A 23105-nucleotide genomic window follows, 5' to 3' on the forward strand; every position below is an offset into this window, starting at 1 on the left:
CTGGTTTGCCACCTTTATATTTGGTGGCCTCTTATCCACTAGAAATGGGTACTCAAAGATTTCCCTCCTCTATGATTTTCGGTGCCCTCCTTTCTAGCCACTGTGCTTATTAGTGGACACTAGATGTTCCTCTAGAGTTAAGAAATAGAGAGGACGTATTCATTTCACACCCTGGTACTCATGGGAATGAGTTTTCATCTTCTGCTCTAGCAAATGAGGATGAGCATTTATTTCATGTCTCTTTAAACTGCGGGGAGAAACATAAACATTGAAGAGAACCTTCTTAATGGTTCATGTTTCTCTACCAGGAAGAGGAGAAGGAAAAGGAACTGGGGACTAGGAAGGAGAGCTGGGAGGGAAAAGAAACACTACTTACGCCTTTTGCAGCCGCATTTTTTAATTCTTTTGGGATCTGTGATGTCATCATGACAGGCCTTGCAGTAAAAATATGCCCTGGAGAAAGAGAATGGAAAAACTGACACATTCCATAATCTGCCCAAATGAAATGAGTACCACATTTCCTCCACCGTGGTGCCAAATTAATGAAACATGCCAGCACTAATTTCCTTTAATCTTTTGAAAAGTTTAGACGTTTGCAGACGGAAATGTTTGTTGCAAGACCCATTTATTTCAAACAGGATTCTGTGATTTGAGTTAATTCCTCTTTTCATAAACTCCCATTAGAAAGGGAAAAAAATAAAATAAAATCAGGGAGAAAGTTTGCTCATGTTTGCTCCCTTGATTTTCACTGTTGAGAACAATATTTAATGCTGGACTTTGGGACACGAGCGCCCAGAGCCTTTGTGGAGGTGAGAGGATTAAATATAGCTCTAAAATCCCCACAGTTCAGTCAAATACATGTTAAAGGAAACAGGAGGGTACCAGTCCTCAGTCAAATACAAATATTAACCTTGACACTTTGAAAGCACCTTTTCTTGTTAGAGTAAAAGAGGGTTGAGAAGGAGGAAGGAGAGGAAGCCACAAAGGCAGTGGGTCCAGGGGTCCCTCTGGCGATTGATAACCCATTTCATTCCGAAACTAGTGGCCTCATTTCCATTATGTTGACCCCTTAAGCACAGGTAATTAATGAAGGTTTTCATCTCACTGGAGTTGCCCATTGGACTGGGGTGAGCAATGGCATAGGTAGAAGGAGGCCTAGGATAAGTAAACAATAGCAACAATGGAGGGGAAATCCCCTTATCTGATTTAAGTGTCAATACAAGATTATTACAACATGCATCAAATGCATAGGCTATTCAAAGATAACATCGGGTGAGGTGGAAACCAGAGGCTCCTATCTGTAATGCTAGACACTCAGGAGGCTGAGATCTGGAGGATCCAGAGCCAGCTTGGGCAGAAAAGTCTTCAAACCTCCATCTGCAAAGGAGCTGTGGAACAGCAAATCTGAGCAAATACAAGGTCTTGAGCTCAAAAAAATAATACCAGTAATGAGGTAAAATGATGTCATTGGAGCACCATTTAAAATCCATACAGCCTGGGCTGTCTGTTCCCTTCAGCATAGCTGGTCCTTGATTTAGAATTTGTGAGAGTGTAACTATACCAGCATTCAGAGGCTCACTTTCAGTACAGGATTTAATAAATCACATGACATACTCAACATGAATAATAATCTAAAATGGAATTTGTGTTACATGATTTTCCTCCATTAGTGTTCCAAGCTTAGGCTAAGCTAACCTACAATATATGGCAAGTTAGTTGTATTAAATGTATTTTTGTGTGTGTGCAGGTCTTGGGGCTTGAACTTGTTCTGTGTGCTGTCCCTGAGCTCTTTATTACTCAAAGCTAGTGCTCTAACACTTGAAGCACAGCTCTACTTCTGTTTTGTTTTGGTTTTTTTTTCTTGGTGGTTAATTGGTGATAAGAGTCTCAGGGAATTTTCTGCCTGTGATTGGCTTAGAACTGGGTCCTCAGATTTCAACTTCCTGAGTAACTAGGATTACAGATATGAGCCACCAGCACCCAATCTTAAATGTATTTTTGAATTCTGAGATTTTCAACTTATGAGGGGTTTATTGGAACTCAGTCCTATTATATGTAGAGAGTATCTATACTGGAGAGGTGATAAAATTCATTGGAACAATCTCATAAACTTCTGGATCCAGGAACAAACAAACAAAAATCCCTGGCTTAGCACCTTCACTACTCCCAACATTAAATTGAATACCAAGGGTAAACATGGTCATTTCTTGACTGGGGCTAAAGTAATAAACACAATTCTTGACCTTTTGATTGCTAAGTTCCTCCTTAGGATTTTCACAAGACTTGCAATTCTGGTAGGTACTGATTGGATACTAGTGTAATAATGGCTTTTAGATTTGGAAGGGAGGGTGGAGATACGGCAGCCAAATCTCTGTTCTCACGGGTAAATTGAGGAGGTCATCATGACTTGCTCAAAGTTTTGCCAGGCTACCACTCAGCTAGCCCAGGAACTCTCCAAGCGCAATGCCCTTTTTTATACGCCAGTTTTCATCCGATTTGTGAGAAAAGTGAAGGACATGTCTGATTGCCCTGTGTGGCACAGTGGTTAAGATGCAGTGGGTGGTGATCTGCCTTGCCAGGCCTGACAGATAAGAAATCAAGCATCATATCAAACCAAGTAACTTCATATCCACTTTGGCCATTTTCTGTCCTATGCGATGGTCTTGTAGTTAGTAATAATAGAAACTATAATGATAGCTAATCCTTGTAGAGGGCAGATGACAGGCCAGGCCTTATTCTAGATGTTTTCTAGATGTTTTACCATATTTAATCTTCAAACAACACTTTGAACAAGGTACCATTTTTACCTCTGTTTTACAGATCAGGAAACTGAAGCATAGAAAGATTTAAATGACCTGCCATCACTTACACAGCTCCAAGGGGCAAAGCCAGGTCTCAAATCCCTGAGTCCAAGGTCTTAAATATACCTCTACCAAAGAGATGATGAGTCGGAATGGATAAAAGCTGGATCCTTTTAAAACTTTTATTTTCAACTGACAAAATTATAGATGCTTTGGGATATATGCCATGATATTTTGAAATATGTTTATATTATAGAATGGGTAAATCAAGCTAATTGATGCATATTACTTTACATACTTGTCATTTTTTTGTAATGACATTCCTTAGTCAGTATTCTTTGGGCAATTTTCAAGAATTCAATGCCTGGTTTTAATCTATGGTCACCAGGCTGTACAATAGATCTCTTGAATTTGTTTCTACTGTCTCATGGGAGTTTTATATGCCTTGATCATCAATTCTTCAGTTTAACCAACTGATCCCTAGTAACCACTGCTCTATTTCTTTACTTTTTTTTTTGGCCAGTCCTGGGCCTTGGACTCAGGGCCTAAGCAGTGTCCCTGGCTTCTTCCTGCTCAAGGCTAGCACTCTGCCACTTGAGCCACAGTGCCCTTTCTGGCCGTTTTCCATATATGTGGTGCTGGAGAATTGAACCAAGAGCTTCATGTGTAGGAGGCAAGCACTCTTGCCACTAGGCCATATTCCCAGCCCCACTGCTCTATTTCTTGCTCCTATAGTTTTGACATTTTTAGACTGTACATATAAGTAAGACCATGAGGAACTTGAATTTCTGCATCTGGCTTCTTTTATTTAGCATGATCTCTCCCAGGGTCAGACAAATAAGGTAATGAGTTACCTGTGATGCAGGCAAAACAGCCTCAAACCTTTAAAACCAGCTTAAACCTTTCCCTTTGTAACAACTTCTTCTTCGTAGAGTGTTAGGAAATCAGCCTTTTTCTTTCTGATCTCATCTCTTAATGCTCTTTCCTTCCTCTATTCCACAGCCACACTTTATGTGGTGGGGTCTCTGCACACAATTAATTTCTTCTCACACTATGTCCTTTTCATGGCTGATCTTTGCTTGATAGATTATTGTCCTTCATTCCTCTCAGTGCTCAGCTGACACCTCCTTGGAGCAGCCTTCTCTTATTTCCAATGAAAATCATGTGTTGTTTCACTATGAATTTTAAAAATAAGCATCCTAGGGCTGGGGATATGGCCTAGTGGCAAGAGTGCTTGCCTCCTATACATGAGGCCCTGGGTTCAATTCCCCAGCACCACATATACAGAAAATGGCCAGAAGGGGCGCTGTGGCTCAAGTGGCAGAGTACTAGCCTTGAGCAAAAAGAAGCCAGGGACAGTACTCAGGCCCTGAGTCCAAGCCCCAGGACTGGCAAAAAAAAAAAATAAATAAAAAAAATAAGCATCCTAAAATTCTCTCCATTCTAGAAGGTGAGCCTCAAAGGATTCTTGGCACCATGTACAAAGCCTCCATAGCCTGGGCTGACTTCTGGACATTTGATGAATGAATGAATGAACGAATGAATGAATGAATAAATGAATAAATGAGTATGGGAATGCTTTCTGGCATAAGGTAAGCCTAGTTTTCAGGAGAAAAAACAGTCATAAAGGTTTATATATAAACGCAAGTGACTTTTTTCAATGTGGCAACTAGTTAATTTTTTTAATTATAACTCAAACAAAAATGATGTCTTCAAGAGTCAATGTGCTTCTGGATTATGTTCTAAGGTTACTGAAAATGGAAAATACTTAAAGACTGGTATTGAAAGGGTTCGTGTGTCTATTTCTAAAGCCCTGAATCTGGAAGTTTCTCTGAGCTAGAATTCATTAAATTCTTTTAGTTGCTTTTGGGTTTTTTGTTGTTATTGTTACATTTTTAGTACTAGATCATCATAATTTCCTTTCTCATTTGTACAAAACTTGTTTCGTTTCATTCAGAGCTCCAATGTCCTCCCTGTGGGTTTCTACATCTCCATCTATTTGAAATGCCCTCACTGATAGCATTTGCTCTAACATACCCTACACAGGCTGTAGTTGTAGCTGATGGTGTCAGCTTGTATTTGTGAATACCATAAAGCACCGAAATGAGACATGCTGTGCTCTCTAATAGAGGAGGTAATTTGTTCTTTGGACTGCCTGGTATTTGTGACATTCATTAGTGAGAGATGAAATAAGAAATAGAATTACACGAATGGAAACTTCACTGCATATTTGCTATCTGGGAGGTAAGCCTGCTGCACAGTGCTGCAGGGCTCTCAGTCTCCCTTGCTGAGAGCTGGGATGCTGCTTCAAGTTGTTTCTTTGTTTGCTTGCTTAACTGCTGGTACTGGCGCTTGAACTCAGGGCCTAACATGCTTGCTTGGCTTTTTTTGCTCAAGGCTGGTGCTCTACCACTTGAGCCATACCTACACTTCTGATTTTTTGCTGGTTAATTGTAGATAAGAGGGTCTTGGATTTGTCCGCTCGGATTAGCTTTGAACCATGATCCTCAGGTCTCAGCCTGTTGAGTAGCTAGGACCATAGGTGTGAGCACATGGCTTCTTGGAGCTTTTGTGTCCTGTATCAGGATGAGAACATGATTTTCTTCTCCAGCGATCTGACAGTAGTGAGAGTTGACCCCACTCACCCCCACTTTCCTTTTATATGACCTTCAGTCTCAAGGTACTCTTGAAGAGCCATGAAGTTCCATCAACTAAGTAGGGGGGTATTTCCTTCCCACAAGTGAATAAAGGGAATATTTTCCCAATTTATGGGACTAAATTTAAGTTATTGAAGAACTCATTTTTTAAGATGGTATGTTGCTCTAACTCATATACTGCTTTTTCTGAAAGTTTTTAGAATAGGTAGGAAGAGGGGGAAAAAGGCCTAAGTATTGGTTGTCAAATATCCTTATTCTGTTCTCAGCATGTCAGATGCATGTTCCTTTATATAATTAAGTGTACATGCCCTCGGACTGGACCTCCTGGATTTAAATCCTGGCTTTATTACTCTCTAGTAGTGTAATGTGAGGCGTGTTGTTTAAGAAATTGTGCCTCCGTTTCCTCATATGGAAACCAGGAAAGAGTAATGCTAGCCTTCTCAGAAGGTCGTGAGTGAATTCATGAGTAAGCAGCAAGACTCATCAGTACCGAGAGAATGACGAGTGAGCCTTCCACATAAGCATGTGTACATCATCACATCTGGTGGAAAGGAAAGGAAAGATCAGCTCCATTCTGGGCTTTGCCACTGGCTTATGTGCTGCATGGTCTGTGTACAGCCATTTATCTCAATATTACCGACAAGAAAACCAAAGCCTTGAGTGTTTAACAAGACTTACCTTCCAGGGTAATTTTGAGGAGCAGAAACAGACAATGTTAGCACACCTAGCATAGGCCTGCCTTAGAGTAAGAACTTATCAAATGAAGACAAAGGGGGCTTCCATAAGCAATTTCAGACCCCAAACTATCAATAATTGAATTAAACTGTGTCGTATTACTGCATTGAGTGACCTGTCTGGTTATTTCCATCCTATTCTCTTCTGGTAAAATGTCCCAAGTTGAAAAATAAGTGGCATGAATTACAATAATACTCTAAGTTGTTATGGAAAACCTTATGAGTCCCTTAAAAGGCATAAGGACATTACTAACACAAGTCATGAAAAACTGAGGTCAATGAAATCCTGTACTGTATCTGTCAAAGCCTTTTACAACGGAAGCTGACAACTTCAGTCCCTCACTAGGAAAATCTCAAATAGGAACACAAGTAATTTAATGTTTGATCTAAAATTAATCCCACTTTCATTTTGCATCTACCATAGAGAGTTTGTCATTCTCAAGTCTATTTGCCCAAGGAATATTATGAAAAGAGCCCTGAACAAGGAAGAGGTTATCCTGTTGTGCTAGCACATAATAGTTATCTATCTGGGCCTTGAAGATAAAGGAAAAGATAACTAGGCTTCCAAGTTGTAAAACTTTAATATTCGTCTTTGAAAACAAAGAATCACCTCTGTGAAAACATGGAGACTTTTGAAAGCCCAGTCTCTTTCCTAAAACCTGGTACCATCTGTTGCCTATAGGATTGTGCAGAGGTTGGGGGTGGGGGTGGTCAGTAAGAGCCCTGTGCGTATGAAAGTATGTTCACCTCAGCAGACCAGAAAGTCCACCTCGAAGACTGAAAAGAAGACAGATGAAAATTAAACTCTTACCTTTTAACTTCTTTGGCATCACTTGCGATGAAAAATCCTAAAGTACCTTCTTGGATCTTAAGGTGGTTTCCAGGATTAATTAATATACTGCTCAGTGGGAAAAAAAAAGAACAAAAACAAATAAAGAAGACACACATGTGAGCTCATGTTCTGAATAAAACCATGAAGGCAACACTACACTGTTGTTTTTCTTATAGGGGCCCCACTAGTCTAACGCTTTCCCCCAAAGATTTTTTTCTAGAGCCTAAAGTTCACTGGCCCATACACTTAGTTTGACCGTGCCATTATGACGTTTTCTTGTTTAATTCTCAGGCTGGCATACTTCTGTTGAGGAACTCAAAACAAATCTTGGTTGTAGGGCCTGTGTTTGCATAATGGAACAGTCTAGCTTCCATGGTAGGCATTTGACTTGAAGCAAACTTCCTTGCAATGTGTTCTTTTCGAAACTATGGACAGTACTATGGGCAGTAAGCGTTGGAACATTACTGTTCTAAGGAAACTCTAGTGATACCAATTTTCCATAAGATGACTGAGCATTAATGGAACCCCTATATGTATACAGAAACATACATGTATACATAGGAAATGTTGCTGTGGGGAATGGTACAAGACACCCATAATCAATGCAGAAGCCAAGTAAACACATTCAGAACTTGGGTAAGGACATGGAAGGAGACTTCTAACTGGAGCCCATGTAGGGAAGAATGGATCCATACAAACAGTGAAAAAGAACAGCAGCACTTAACTATACTTAAATATGTCCAGTGGGCTGTTTGTAAAAACATGTGAGATTTTTGAAGAAGATGTATGCCTAGCATGTCCTAACTGGAGCAAACGATAGAAGAAAAATGAAAATTATCACTAAAACAACTTTTGCCCTAGAGAAAAGGATCTATATATACAATGTCCTGTTTCAAAGCATTCTAAACAGATTAGCTGACCAAGTTGTGTTTGGATTGACAGTGCAGATAAATGAATCATAATCTAATAAATGGATGAAACAAACAAGTTTAATTTTCTACAGATAAAAAGCAAAATCCAGGACTTTCCTACTCAGAGTCAGAGATGAGGTTTTGGGCTTAATGGATTGCTAAATGTCAGGACTGGAAACCAAGCAAGAGACAACAAAAATTTTCTTTGATCTGAAAAGCTGATGATCAAGGTAACAGCTATTTGGAGTCAAGCTAAAGGAAGTCCTTGGCTATCCAAAGCAATCAAAACGGAACGTTGCAATTAACATGTAATCTTTTTTTTCTCTTGGTAAAACCATTCCTGAAAAGTGTTGCTATCATCAGAGTGATATATATATATATCAACATATTATATATATATATCAACACAGGAAGGACTCAGGTGAACTTTTGTTCTGTAGGGAGAACTCAGAGCAGATCATTACTGCTAAAAATAATTGCTAGTGGTTACAAGAACATCCACCATTCCTTATAACATGACCCAACAAAAGGAAAGCTAGCTTGTATTGTTGCTGTTATTAACACTAAAGTATAGTAAGAGTCTGAAGACTTGACTGTTCTGCCCCAGAATCACAGGCAATAATGAGATTTCTTCTCAGTGAGAAAGTGACAGAATATCTTGATAGCACAGTTTCATTCAGCTTCTTCTTAATTACCCCTCTGCCAACTCCCATTTTGATATCACAAGTCCTCTGATTTTCTGCCATCTTGAAGAGAATGGACCAGAATGTACATAGCTTAGAATTACTAAACCCTCACTAGAACTCAATTGTTTTCCTCGAATAGGAGGAAATACATGATAAATACAGCTTTTCTTCAGAGAATTAAGAGGGATCAAATACAAATGGCTTAGTGGTATCTTGGTTACTGTTATTTTTATTCTTGCACAAAATGCCCAGATAAATTTTGTTTTCTATGAAGAGATGTGCAGTGATCCAGTGCTCCTTATCAAGCACCTTACCCAAATCAAGATGATGTTACAGGTTAAAGTACACTGCAGAATACTGCATAAGGGTGTTCACAAAGTATTCTGTACTGCTGGAGCCTTAAGAGTTAGATCCTTGCCAGGTGCCAGTGGCTTATGCACGTAATCCTACCTATTCAGGACACTGTGATTTGAGGATCATGGTTCAAAACAGGCCTCAGCAGGAAAGTCTATGAAACTTCTATCTCCAAAAAGACGTAAAGGGAGCTGTGGTTCATGTGGTAGAGCACTAGCCTTAAGCACAACAGCTCAGGGACAACATTCGGGCCCTGAGTTCAAACACTAGGAACTTCATGTGGGAAAAACAAAAGAAGTTTGAAACCCGTAAGAGTTATCTCAACTTAGAATGCCAAGCTCAAAAGTTTCACAGGAGGGCTGGGGATATAGCCTAGTGGCAAGAGTGCCTGCCTCAGATACACGAGGCCCTAGGTTCGATTCCCCAGCACCACATATACAGAAAACCGCCAGAAGCGGTGCTGTGGCTCAAGCGGCAGAGTGCTAGCCTTGAGCGGGAAGAAGCCAGGGACAGTGCTCAGGCCCTGAGTTCAATCAAGCCCCAGGACTGGCAAAAAAAAAAAAAAAAAAAAAAAAAGTTTCACAGGAGGCCAATTCCTGTTCCATACAGTTGCTTCTGTGTTTACTGTGGAGGGAGTGAAAGACTCAGCTAATTTTGGTGTAAGGGGTGAAGCTGTGCTATTTATAGATAGCAAGATAAGCTAAGAGGGCTGGGAATATGGCCTAGTGGCAAGAGTGCTTGCCTCCTATACATGAAGGCCTGGGTTCAATTCCCCAGCACCACATATACAGAAAACAGCCAGAAGTGGTGCTGTGGCTCAAGTGACAGAGTGCTAGCCTTGAGCAAAAAGAAGCCAGGGATGGTGCTCAGGCCTTGAGTTCAAGCCCCTAGACCAGCAAAAAAAAAAAAAAAAAGGTAAGATAAGACATGTTTTCTGGATGGAATTCAGAAGAATATATCCAGACTTTGAAGAAAGGAAAAAACCATGACTAGATGCATAAAGATGCTCCCTGTGCTCCCTAGACCCCCATAAGTTAAACGTAAAACAGTAAGAGTTCCTCTCCCTTACCCATCCTTTTTTTTTTCCTCCTGAAAAATTCCTACCACTCATAAAACTTGTTATGGAATTTCTAATGGAAAATACATATTTTTCCCCAGAGATCTCTGGTCTTTTCAGGAGAATATAAAATGTCAAGTTTGTTTGGTTCTCATGACTTCCAGAAATCTCTCTCCCTGTGTGCCCCTTTAAATCAGGCCTCTGGCTCCAACTTGGACTAATTCACTAGCTTAACAGAAATAAACTTCAAAATCTGTCAAGTGAGGAATCAGGAAAATTTTTACCAAAAAAAAAAAAGCCCATATATCCATTAACAGAATCCCATTAAGGACATCTTCTTGGCAGGGGTAGGCATTCCCTCATTTGAAGGAACACATAACTCATTCCCTTTTTCCCCTCTGACCTTGCCAATTTCTACTGAAGACACTGAGTGACAGCTGGGTCCCAGGGCCGGTGTAGTTGGTCCCTTCTCCAAGGTTCCTTACTCTCTCCTTTTCTCTCACTCTTGGGCTAGTTCTATGTAAACTTTCTCTGTGACTACCCACTATACAGAGAAAACACATATTTTCTGCAAGAAAACCCTAAAAATAGAGGGTGAAAAAAATGCTACCAGGTTTACCTTTGAGTCTTACATAGTAGCAAGGAATAGAGCCCAGCATGCAACAAGTGCTTTTCAGCATTTTTGTTGAATGAATAAAAAAAAAAAAGAGAGAAGTCATTGATTTTGGTTCTAATAGTTTTTTTCTTTTTCTCTAATACGGGGAAGGGGAAGTGCCTCTATTCTCTCAAAAAACCAAGCTGCAGTTCTCATCTGTCAGGGTGACCCATATCCTCTAGGAGATTTGCCACTGAGCTAAAAGTGTCCCAGAGGCATTCAGTATGAATATGAAAGTATGCTGATAGATAAATAGTTACCCACTTGGGACACTTTGGGGAAGTTAAAACAGTTGACTGAGAAACTAAAACAATTGATGTCAACACTGAAAGCAAATCCCTTAGAGCTGAGATCTGTGTCCCTAAGAACAGAACACATCCACTTGGAGTAGCAGGTCTCCAGGCAATGGGAAGATGCCTGCCCAAGGCCTTTGAGAAGTAGTAATATGTATGGCATTTCATTGGGCATCTCTTGCTGAATTGGACAGCAATGGCTGAATTTGAGGCAGAATGGAAGACCAGGACAGGTAGGGAAGAAATGATTTTTTCCCCTTCCCTAACATGCATCATAACTGGAAATATCTAATGATCTCTTCTTCAATCATCAATAATCTTATGTATTTGTTGTTGTGTGTTACAACCCAACCAGTGACTGGTTATCCAACAGAACCAGATTTTGTATTTAAAGAAAGCCTCCATCATTATGAATAAATATGGTAGTGGTGTATTTTTTTCCCACTTCCCTCCGTTTTTGGATAGGTGTTATGTACCATTCCTCAAGCAACCGAGAAAATATCCCAACTCATGTGAGGATAAAGTTTACAGTAGATAACATGGTAGTTATACTTGTGTCTAGCAAGGTATTGGGACTTCATTAACTAGAGCAAGCAAATAAGAACCACTGAGGACTTCCATTCATGTCATGCCCAGATGAAATTGTTCCAGTGATAAAAGGTCTTTCTAAGCAAATGAGTTCCTATACACTTGTTTTTAGTTGGAACTTGAATGACCATTGTGTCCCCTCTCAGAGGTATAACTGAATTGTACTTTGTGGTGGTGTTAGGATACAGAGGACCCCTTAGCTCACCCTCCTAGCCAATCTCAAACCTTGCCACCCTTCTGGAACTTTTCATCTGGGCTTTCAATATGCACTGCTGAAGTCCCACACAGCTAGACGCACACTTGTACTGTAGAATATGTGCAGGAGACACAGGTGTGTATTCCATGCTTCAACTTAGTTAAGCCCAATGCACTTACAGAGAGACAGCAAAATAAAGGTTGCTCCCAGTCGAGAGGACTCAAATGGCCACTGCGGTCAGCCAATGACATTGGCAATGACTTACATAACCGAATTCATGTCAATAATTTCCAAAGTGAAATTTCAAAATGCATTTTTGCACATGATAGAAAAGAATAGCCACATAGGTCAGTAGAAATAGCTAATCTAGGAAGAAGAGTGTTGAGTAATTGGTTCTGGGAGCAAGCCATGTCACTTTCTATAGAGTACACTTTAGAACAAGTCATGCCTACACCACAACATGCCTTCACCACAAGGTCAGAGGACTCCAGGGCCAAAGGCCAACAGCAGAGGTGCAACCACTGTGGACCTTTGAAGATTCAGTGTTGCAGTAACTTCTTGCAGTTGGATCATATCAACAATGCCAAACTGACAGGAAGCCACCTCTATTTATACGTATCTACTCAAAGAGTCACAGAAAAGCTGACTTTGGAAAGAGTTCCAGACAAATACACACACACACACACACACACACACACACACACACAGTAAATAAAAACATATAACAGTGACTACAACCACAGAGAAAAGCAACTCTTGAAAAGATGAACACATCGGCATCTCAATAATCTGTTTTCAATAATACTGTCTTAGAGAACATATTATTGAAAAAGAAGAACAACTATGCTGGGAAATTTTAACCCAGAAAGCCACCTTTAGAAAAAAAAATGATGTAGTCATGCTTCATGCAACATAAAACAACATCAAAACAGGGCAAAATCACATGGTGAAAGTTGAGATACTGCATATTCAGAAAGATGTCCAGACACACTAGAGGAAAAAGCCATGAGTTCATCCCAATAAACAGTACTCATTCAGCTAGAGTGTGATCATCTAGCAATTCAACAGCAGCATTCTGAGTTCTTCCTGAGCACTGCCCAAGAAATTAAATATTCAGCAGGAGATTGCCAAAAGAAGCACGAGGGGAAATAGCAGTGTAAGAGCTTGGTCTCTGTTTGTGGATAAAGGACAGAAACTGTTCTGGAAAGTCAACACAGGGAGGAAGAGGTCACTGGGGATGTGGATATGGGATGCAGACAAGATGGCACCCACATCTGGTGGACACCAAAACACAACAGGACAATACAGAAAACAGACACAAAGGGCTGAAGAGAAGCGTCCTCCTTTTCATTTTAAGCATTTGTTCCCATCATTGGTGCCTTGACTGAAAACAGGACTATGTCTTTTTTCCTTTTTTTTTTTTAAAGGTTTCCTGCGAAGAAGTTAGTGCATCATCTAAAAGAACCAACAAACCAAACAAGGACAGCAGTAAGCTACTTTCAACTTTTTAGATACTCTAGTTGGAGAAAGGTGTGTGTATATATATATATATGTGTGTGATACATACATATATATATCATATACATATATACTAGACAAGGGAATGAGATTATATATCCAAGTATATAATCTTTCTTCTTGAATTCTTGGCAAATGGTTAGTCCTGTGCTTAGGAGTGAAGACAGAGGGTGGAGGTTTGAAGGAAAGTTAACGGAGAGTGCATACCGCTTTCGGCTTCTGCAAAAACGACAAGAAAAGAATTTAAAAATCAAACACTTTGATAATAAATTGACTGACACCAGAAGGAAAGAAGAAATAAAACCTTTGTTTCAAATCATTGGAAGGATGCATGTGAAAACAAGGTTTTTGTTTTTTTGTTATTGTGTTGTTTGTTTTTCAGCAAAGCATGAAAACAGTATTATGGGGTGAAATCAACGACAGAGGAGGGAGTTATACACAGGTTGAAGGTAAGGGACTGGAAAGGAGAATCGGGCTTCTCTGAATTTTAACACCTGGTCAGTTAAAAATGTCAGAGGAGAAGGCAAGGACACTTTGTAAGTGAAGAAAATTAAAATTGTTTTCTCAGCAAGGGTCAAAATACCATATTTTGGACCCAGATGTGATGTGGGTATGTCTTGTGTCCTGAGGGGGATGCTCACATTTCCTTTTTCCACAAGCACCAATGTACTTATATACCAACACCAAGCCAGAATGTGGACCAACGCAGCAATGGCACACAGAAAGCCTCAGCAAAGCCAAACATGTCCTTTCTATCCTTTTTCTGGAAAAAAAGTACCCTAACGTCCATATACAGATGGCTTTATAGGGCACTCAAAGAAAAGCTGGTTGTCTTCAGGGATAGTGCTGGTTCATTTTCTCACAATGGTGACAGCAGATTCACAGGGATTCATAAGCTGCCTTTCCCTCTCTTTCCCTGTAACCCAAAGCTGGCTAATAGGAGACAAATGATCAAGGTTCATGGTACAGGTCTTTCCTGCCATGAAAATTTTCCAGAATGGTCAAAAAGAAGAAAAAAAAACTACTTAACATTAGCAACACCTACATCATGACACTTTTTGTTGCTGTTGTTGTTGAGATGCTCAAATCAATAGAACAGGCCATTCCACAAAGATTTACTGACTTGGCAACACAAAGAATATCATTTGCAAAATCCTCCTCTGTACAACTCTCCCGCCCCCACTGCACAGGTACAATGAGGAAGGGCAAAAGTATGGCCAAGGTAACCCCAGAACGGTCTACCTTTTTTGTCGAAGAGCGAATGGCCAGACTAGCTCAAAGTTGTTTTTTTTGTTTTTGTTAGTTTTTTTTTGTTTGTTTTGTTTTGTTTTTTTTGCCAGTCCAGGGCCTTGGACTCAGGGCCTGAGCACTGTCCCTGGCTTCTTTTTTTTTTTTTTTTTTTTTTTTTTTTTGCTCAAGGCTAGCACTCTGCCACTTGAGTCACAGTGCCACTTCTGGCCATTTTCTGTATATGTGGTGCTGGGGAATCGAACCCAGGGCTTCAAGTATATGAGGCAAGCGCTCTTGCCACTAGGCCATATCCCCAGCCCTAGCTCAAAGTTTTGCAAATAATATTCTTCACTTCACCAACACAGAGAAGAAAAATGTATAGCTACATATAGATTTGTCAGCTGCTATGGCCATGCTCTACCTATGGCCAGTAAATCTACCATTTGTCTTCCTTTTGGTAGATTTTGAATTTTCAGAAAGAAATAGCTCAGAATTTGATCAGATTGGCTTTGTATGCAATCAGATCTGGCAGTGAAGGTCAGAGAAAACATTGGAATGACTTGTGTCCCATCCAGTGTTTTTGGTTTTTGTCACAGTCATAGACTATACATTGAGAAGTCTAGCTTCATTGGGGTTATTCATCCAGACAATGAAAACCCCTTAAATGACATCAGCAAGGACCCTTGAGTCTTGTTCTGAACTCTACTCAGTTACAAAGGCATGAGGCACAGGATTATCCATGCCCTACACTTGTGCATCTGTTGGAACAAATGATTTATTAAAGCAGAAACAGACATTTGGATATATCATTCAGACAACAAAAGCCAGAACATCTTTCAACCAGCTTTCTTCCAAAACTGTTTATAAGATTTAGGGAGCAAAAATTATGTCTAGTTCATCTGTAATCCATCCAGTACCCCATCAACCACACGCTCTGCTAACATGACACGGCCCCTTCCAACGGTGAGGGCTTGTATTGACTGGGTGTTATCTATGTCACCCAGACCCCATCCCTCTTCAGTATGATTTGCACATAATTAAGTGCAAAATAAATAAATAAAGAGCAATCGTGTCTCTAAGCTCTGCTCTTCTGGATAATTTACATGAAGCTGATATTCTGCCACCTGGATTTCGGCTGTTTGGGAAAAAAAGCACATATGGTACACAATAGGCTGCTTGTAATTTGGCTATGGAGAGAGCTGGGGGGGGTCTCCCATCATGGCTCTACCTCAGGCCTGCTGTAATGGAGACCATAGTCCACCTGCATTCTTGCCCACAGTAGTTAAAAAAGGGTTTCAAGCACCTCACTCTGCTTTTACACTGTGTGGCAAGCACAAGTTGGAACGACTGGGTGACACCTTGACTGGCTCCTCCCCTTCCTCAGGAGAAATCCTTTCTGGACACCTAGTAGGGCTGAAGAAGCCAGACTGGCCTGAGATAGAAGCCATGTGCCTTAATATGCAGCGGCCAAGAGGTGCTGCATCAGCCTCCAAGCAAATAACTCATGTGCAAGAAGGAGAGTAAAGCAACCATTCCCAAAGTGCACTCGTACCATAAATGCCAACAGGCCACTGGGTCACGAACACACTTACCGGCTCTCTCGGTTGGCGGACTTGTACTCAATGGCTATCATTAGGAGCTTTAGCTTCACAAAACACAGCCTGAAATGAAATGGAGAAGTCTCCTGGTCAGTGCTTCGGGATGAACACCAATACTGCCTGCCAGTCTTTCTGACACAGTCATTATCCAAAGGGATCCTCCACCCACCACCCAGTGCCCAAGGGAAGGGGTGCAAACAGCACCTCCCCACCTCCCCCCATGAAACCTGATTTCTCCCAAGTGATAAGGTGCTGAGTGCACCACGTGAAAATGGAAACTCGGGTCTGGATGTCTAGACACAGAGCCTGAGCGCGGACTGGCACCCAGGGATTTGCAGCGGGCCAGATTCATTAGTTACTTGGTCGGGTAGTAAAATGTTAACTGCAGAGGGAGGGAGAGATTTGGAGCAGCTGGACATGTCATTTGGATTCCATTTTGGTCTTTTGTACAAATGGCTCATATTGTTGTTCCAAGCAGACCCCTGTGTGCTAAGAATGAGGGTAATAAGACCTAGCCTCTAAGTGCCCAGCACGTGACTAGATCTCTGGCGCTTCTGGCTCTACCCAAGCTGTCTCACCTTGTCTGTCCGGAGCTCCCAAGAGCAGACCAGACTGTTGGGAGGCTGCCTGGGCCCTGCCTCCCCACCTTCAGTCTTGCATGGCACTTCCCCCAGCCCCAATGCCTCCTCCTCTCCTCCTGACCATCCTCCCAGACATGGACCCATCTAGCCTTCCACACAGTAGGTCTTCTCCAGCTACTGCTTATCTCTGACTTTTTTTTTTTTTTAAATTTTCAAGACTCCTCCAGCACTCTGGCTGCTGCTGAAACACATAGCCAATTTTCCACTGGCCATTTTGAATATTATCCAATGCCATATGACCCAACGATTGCCTTGTTGTTAGGCCCAGTGGATTGCTCCCTACTGTTTTCATGTGTCTGGGCTTTCCCTCCTGAAGCAGAGCAACTTTTTGAAGAGTTTTGGACTTCATGGAATTCTTCCTGGTGCACAAGGAATGGACCCTTCAATATACAGAAGCTCAGAAAATGAATGATTACCATTCACTGGGTTTCATGCCTGAGTAAAAGAGGAGTTATAAGGTACTTGTGCATAAAGATGTTCAGGGTAGTGTTATTTATAGAGTGCACAAATCAAAAGCAACCTCAATGTCCAGTAATATGGTGTCAGACAGCATTGAAAATGACTTTTTGAAGAATGTGTCAAGGTATGAGATTAACAATTAATATTATATAAAAGATTACACATGTAAATAATGATACAATTAGGTGGAAATAAATATGTACTCATAAAATATATAGAAATAGATACTCATAGAAATAAATACTCATAAGCAATAAAATGAATCAAATATTTTAGAAATTTCTACAATGAGCATTATCATTTATGTTTTAAGGGGTGTGTGTGTGGGTGGGTGTGTGTGTGTGTGTGTGGGTGTGTGTGTGTGTGTGTGTGTTGGCTGGTACTGGGGCTTAAACTCAGGGCCTGAACTGTCCTTTAGCTTTTTCAGTCAAGGCTGGCATTCTATCAGATGAGCCACAGCTTGCTTCACTTTTGGCGTTTTGCTGGTTCATTGGAGATTAGAGTTTCACAGACTTTCCTGCCCAGACTGGCTTTGAACTATGACCCCCAAATCCCAGCTGCCAGAGTAGATAGGATAACAAGAGTGAGCCATTAGTGCCCTGAGTACTTTAAAAACTTTTTTTTTATTGTCTCCCTCTCCACCCCTCCCCTCTCCTTTAAGAATTTTTTGAAAAACAAAAGATTAGTTGACTGAAAAATATGTTAATGGTTATTTAGTTCCAGAATGGTAAAGAGATGAAGAATTAGTTGAAAGGTGGGGGTTTTCTGATAGCTCTATTTGTTCCCCCACAAGATCCTTGAAAGAAATATTACTCTTCTATTCAGACTTCTGTAGATATCTCTGTTTTACAAGTAGCAAAACTAAGGCTCCTAAAAACCATTTAACTTGTTTTAGGTCTCTTGCAGGCAAGATATACAATAGCTTCAACTCGTGTAAAGCTGATTTTGCATTGGGAGAGATAGGTAGTAAGTGAAATATACTCATGAATAAGCAATGAATTTCAAGATGATAACAAGGCCTACCCAAGAAACAAATAATCATAAAAAAACAGCATAAATGGGACTAAAGAGTAACTGCACAATGGGTGGTCCATTGATGCTGGCTGGTTCAGGAGGCCCATTCTGTGAGGATTCAGAGAACACTGGAGAAGGAGGAGGAAGCACCAATGAGAAGATAAGGGGAAAGAGTTTCTTTCTTTCTTTCTTTCTTTCTTTCTTTCTTTCTTTCTTTCTTTCTTTCTTTCTTTCTTTCTTTCTTTCTTTCTTTCTTCCTTTCTCTCTTTCTTTCTTTCACCAGTCCTGGAGCTTGAACTCTGGGCCTGAGCACTGTCCCTGGCTTCTTTTTGCTCAAGGCTAGCACTCTGCCTCTTGAACCACAGCGCCACTTCTGGCCTTTTCTATATATGTGGTTCTGAGGAATCGAACCCAGGGCTTCATGTATACGAGGCAAGCACTCTTGCCATTAGGCCATATTCCCAGCGGGGAAAGAGTTTTATAGGGAGTAGACAAGACTAGTACAAAGGCCTTTAGGCAGGCAACAGCTTTGAGCGTTGGAGAACCAACAGTAAAGCCTGCAGAGCTGAAGCTGAGTGAACAAAATCCACACATAGTTCAGGAGATCAGAGAGCAGGGGTAGGAAAACAGGGTCGTGTGACTTTGCTTGCCACCGCACAGGGTTTACAAACTGATTCCAAGTGCGTGGAAAAGGCCTTCAGTTAATATAAAACAAAGAGGTATCATCAGCAAACAGGCTGGACATGCGATTTGTTACTTGTAAGAAAGGTGCTTGTAGAGACCTCAGTCTCTCCACATGGAGTGAGATCAGTTACTGTTTTCTACATGCAAGGTCATGATTCCCTGGCCTTGCCTTCAACAGACAGCTGGATTTCAAAGGAGCACTTCCATCCAGGCCTAGTGGGGCTCTCCCAGTGATTTGCAGGTTTTCTGATTCCCACCAGCAGACTTTAATGACTTGAACTTTGTGCCGATTATGTGACTCACTGTAACACCAACACACATATCCAACAGTGTGGGGAAATGCCCTTCTTCTTTTATGTCCCCTAGAGCTCCACTCACATGCTCCCTTTGTGGGAGTTGTTCCTTCTGAAGCTTAAATTGTTGGTTTTTTAAAAAAAATCATGTAGTTTATATTATGTTTATTGGACCAAATTACCAGATTAGGGTAATCATTATCTAATGTAAATAGTAGTTATATGCCAAAAAGTCAAGGCTAGCATGGCTCATGAGAAAGTTAATTTGTTGATATCCTATGAGCAATAATCATTCCAATTTGGGATTCTAGTAGTTCACGGGATCAAAGATCTTAATTACTTCTATAGACCTGGTCTACGAAGAGGAAGAATTGGTTCATAGTAATGGTGAATTATTTCTTACTACCATGCTATTTACCAACTGGGGAGGAGCTTCCTGAGGCAGAAGACAACAAAATCCACACAGCCTGGTACACATTCCTTAGTCTCACTGATGGAGGGCCAGAAGATCTCTGAGTGTCTTCTGGTTTTAAAATTATAGCTTCCTGACTTCCAGATTCCTACCTAAGGTGATCCTGACAGAGCCAGACAGAAACTTTCTTTTCTTAAGGAGCCCTTTAACCCCAAATGAGCTGGAGCTCACTAGTCACAGATGGGAGGGGAGAGAGACCAAGGGATGCAAGCCACATGGACATAGGTAAAGGAGGCCACTTCATGCATTTACAGAGTTGGGTGCTACAAACTGACTGATCCTGATCTTACGCAGAAGAGGAAAAATGCAAGTCCTAAGCTAAAGAAGATGAAGAAACTGGCTTAAGATCAAACAGCTTTTGCATTTTTTTTTAAAAGAAAGAAGTGAAATGAAAATGAGGTCTTGATGCAGTGTGCTGTGCAGGCATTTCTCACACGAGCAGATACCAGACAGACACTCACTGTGTGGACAGCACAGTGTTCTTAAAATTCGGGATCACGTCTGCACCCTGGCAAACTCTGTGAGATGCTTATCTTCAATTAACCAGCAAAAAGCTGGAAGTGGAGCATGATGCAAGTGGTAGAGCACTAGCCTTATGGGGGTAAAAAACTAAACAAGAACATAAGGCTCCAATGCCTGTACACACACACACACACACACACACACACACACACACAGAGCTGGAAAAGAGACATTAAAAGGTATACCTTTTAATAAAACATGGCCACACCAGAACAGCAGTCCATAGGGCTGAAGTGACTGGAACCATGAGCCTTTACGTTGCCAGGAGGGAAATGTATTCTCCAAAGTGCCACAGTTCCCACCACTCTGACTGCTTAGACAACCTCAGTCTTCTCCCTTTGTTGCTAATTGCCCGAGCTCTATAGGGGTCCACGTCTTTAAACCTTGCTCTAACAGGTAGACTCTGGGTACTGACAAACTACACTGAATGATAAACAATGATTTAGACTGGAAGCAGAAACGTGGTTTCCCTCTGGGAGTGAACCTGCCATGCAGAGTTGTCAGGAGTGTGGGCTTAAAGAGGTAGAGGAAGTTTGAGCCTCTGGTGTAGGAGAACCAAGGAGGGGAGAGCAGACCAACACAGAGGGCCTAAGGGGAGAGGCCAGACTTGTGCAGATAATAAGGGAAGCTACTGTAGTGAGCCCTAGTTTACTGTCTAGATTGAGCTCTTCAGTATAGATGCATGTTTTGCCTCTCTGGAATTTGGGAAGTAAAAACTGTAAGCTTTCAATAAAAGTTCATTAAATAACTGGGTAAGTAAACACCAGCAGCATTTTCTGGAGCAAAGGAGAACATACAAAGAGGGAAAGAAAACTAGGAAAGTCTGAGCAGAGCACAGGAAGTGAGTATAGGACCCCAACACAAAATGCTTCTTAATTTGTGTTGTTTATTAGAAGCCAACAGATTGAAAAGGAAGAATGCAAGCTTGGAGCTGGTGGCTCATGTTTGTTAGGATTCTAACTACTCAGGAGGCTGAGATCTGAGGATCGCTGTTCAAAGTCAGCCCAGACATAAATGTCCATAAGATTCTTTATCTCCAATTAATCACAGAAAAAGCTAGAAGTGGCTCTGTGGCTCAGAGTGGCAGAGCACTAGCTTTGAACAGATTCTTCTGTGTGGATCTGGGCTGTGGATGTCAGGGTATACAGGACTGATATGAGTTCAGGAAGGATGATTAGGGTCCAGGGAAGGAGAAAGCAAGACAGGCTTCACAATGTGACCAGAAGAACAAAATGAGCCATAAGTTAGCAAGAATTTAATTCTTGGTTTTTAAACTAAAATATCCTAGACCTCCTTTGGAAAAAAAAGTTGTAGCTGAATGCAAACATAATTACAAGGGAAATCAAATAACTTCTGTCTTCAGAAAAATAAATGTCACTTGTAACAAAAAGGTCTTAAACCAGCAATCTGCACTAAAACTGTTGTAACAACAAGATTAGATTGCTTTCCTGATCATTGTTAAGTAGAGGCTTACCAAATTTGACAATGACATTATACAAAGTCCTCTATTTCTTCCTTCCTTCCTTTCTTTTTTTTTCTTAGCATCATCTATTAACTATAGTAGTTTCAGCCCAGATGTTCCTGGAACAAAGGCTCTTAAGAATTTGAGTCCAACGGTTTCTACCTACCAGGGTGAAATAAATTGTTCTTGCCATTAAATCAGCCCCCCTTGAGTGGAAAGATTACTTGCTGGTGTGAATCAAGCATGGAAACTTGTCACAGAGTTTGTGCCATCTTCTATGCCCAGGAAAAGTCTGTAAGGATGGGTTTGGAGTGGTTAAAGATGAGCTTTCCACCAGGATGGTGTCAGGGGAGAGAAGCAGCCTCCATCACGCCCTCTGCCCCTGGATCCTCCTCTAGGAAGCACCTGCCCCTCTCCAGCCACCCAGAAGCCTTAAGAACGGCAGGCTGACTGAATGATCAGAGTTGATGTTAGGTACACATGATGGCTTGGGAAAGTAGGCATGTACCATCAAGGGGTTAAAATGGAGCACATTCATCTTCAAGAGCCTTGTTTCAAAATGATAGCTTCTTGGGATAAAATGTCTAGTTACAAGACTTGTTTTGAAACTTTGTAAGACTCAGCCTCCTGGATAGCTAGGATTATAAGTGGTCAGCCACCAGTGCCCAGGCCCAGCTAAACTAGGTTTCATAACATCTTTGTTAATGGTAAAATGGAAGGGCTACTCTTAAATATATCACACACACACACACACACACACACACACACACACACACACACACACCCCATGAGCAGCTGGGAGCACCCCCACTTGCAGCTGATTGAGGGCACAGAATTCCTGCCCTTTAAGACAGCCGATGGGGAGAGTTGACTGGAGTTCCCCAAATTAAATACTCCACATCAAATGTGAATTTTAACTGCTCCATCAACTGCAAAGGGGCAAGAGACACATCATATTTTTAAATACATCTTTTGTCCTAATCCCCTCTGAGCTGTAAAGTCTGATACAATTAAGCTTTTATACTTGGCAAATGGTGAGTGACTGCCTAATAGGCTCACTATGAGGCTCAGAGCCTGGAACACAGTGTTCTCCCCCTGGTCAGCTGAATTGCTGAAGCTTTATGTTCCTCCAGCTCCTTCTGTCCACCTCCCTCCTCTATACATTACCTACCGGGGGGCAGGTGAGGGCATCCTCACCATCACAAACTCTTGTGTTGAAAATATTACCCCTACTTCCCCCAAAGCAACATACATGGAAATATATCTGATGTGATTTCCTCTCCCTTCTAAGGGGGGAACCCATGTGTTCTCCCTGGCAAATCTCAGAGGTTTGTGTGTCCAGAATATTCTGATGGACTATGAGGCCTTCTGTTGCTACTCTCTGTCCTGGACTGTTTAGAATACCCACTCCCCTCTTTCCCTCCTAATTGCATCCAACCTCCTTATAA

General features: G+C 41.3%; 1 protein-coding gene across 9 annotated transcripts in view; it reads right to left on the minus strand.

Moving 5' to 3' along the window:
• The window catches only part of Kcnma1 (potassium calcium-activated channel subfamily M alpha 1), a 692132-nt gene that overhangs the window by 125400 nt on the left and 543627 nt on the right, over positions 1-23105 (minus strand). For all 9 annotated transcript variants that reach the window (XM_048339123.1, XM_048339120.1, XM_048339122.1 and 6 more), the window contains exons 16-18: positions 16105-16173; positions 7004-7090; positions 377-453 (exon numbers count right to left, since the gene is read on the minus strand). In XM_048339123.1, coding sequence (XP_048195080.1) covers positions 377-453; positions 7004-7090; positions 16105-16173 — 233 coding nt within the window. The remainder of the gene's footprint in view (positions 1-376; positions 454-7003; positions 7091-16104; positions 16174-23105) is intronic.

This window comes from Perognathus longimembris, chromosome 2, assembly GCF_023159225.1.
Source record: "Perognathus longimembris pacificus isolate PPM17 chromosome 2, ASM2315922v1, whole genome shotgun sequence".
NCBI classification, from domain to species: Eukaryota; Metazoa; Chordata; class Mammalia; order Rodentia; family Heteromyidae; genus Perognathus; species Perognathus longimembris.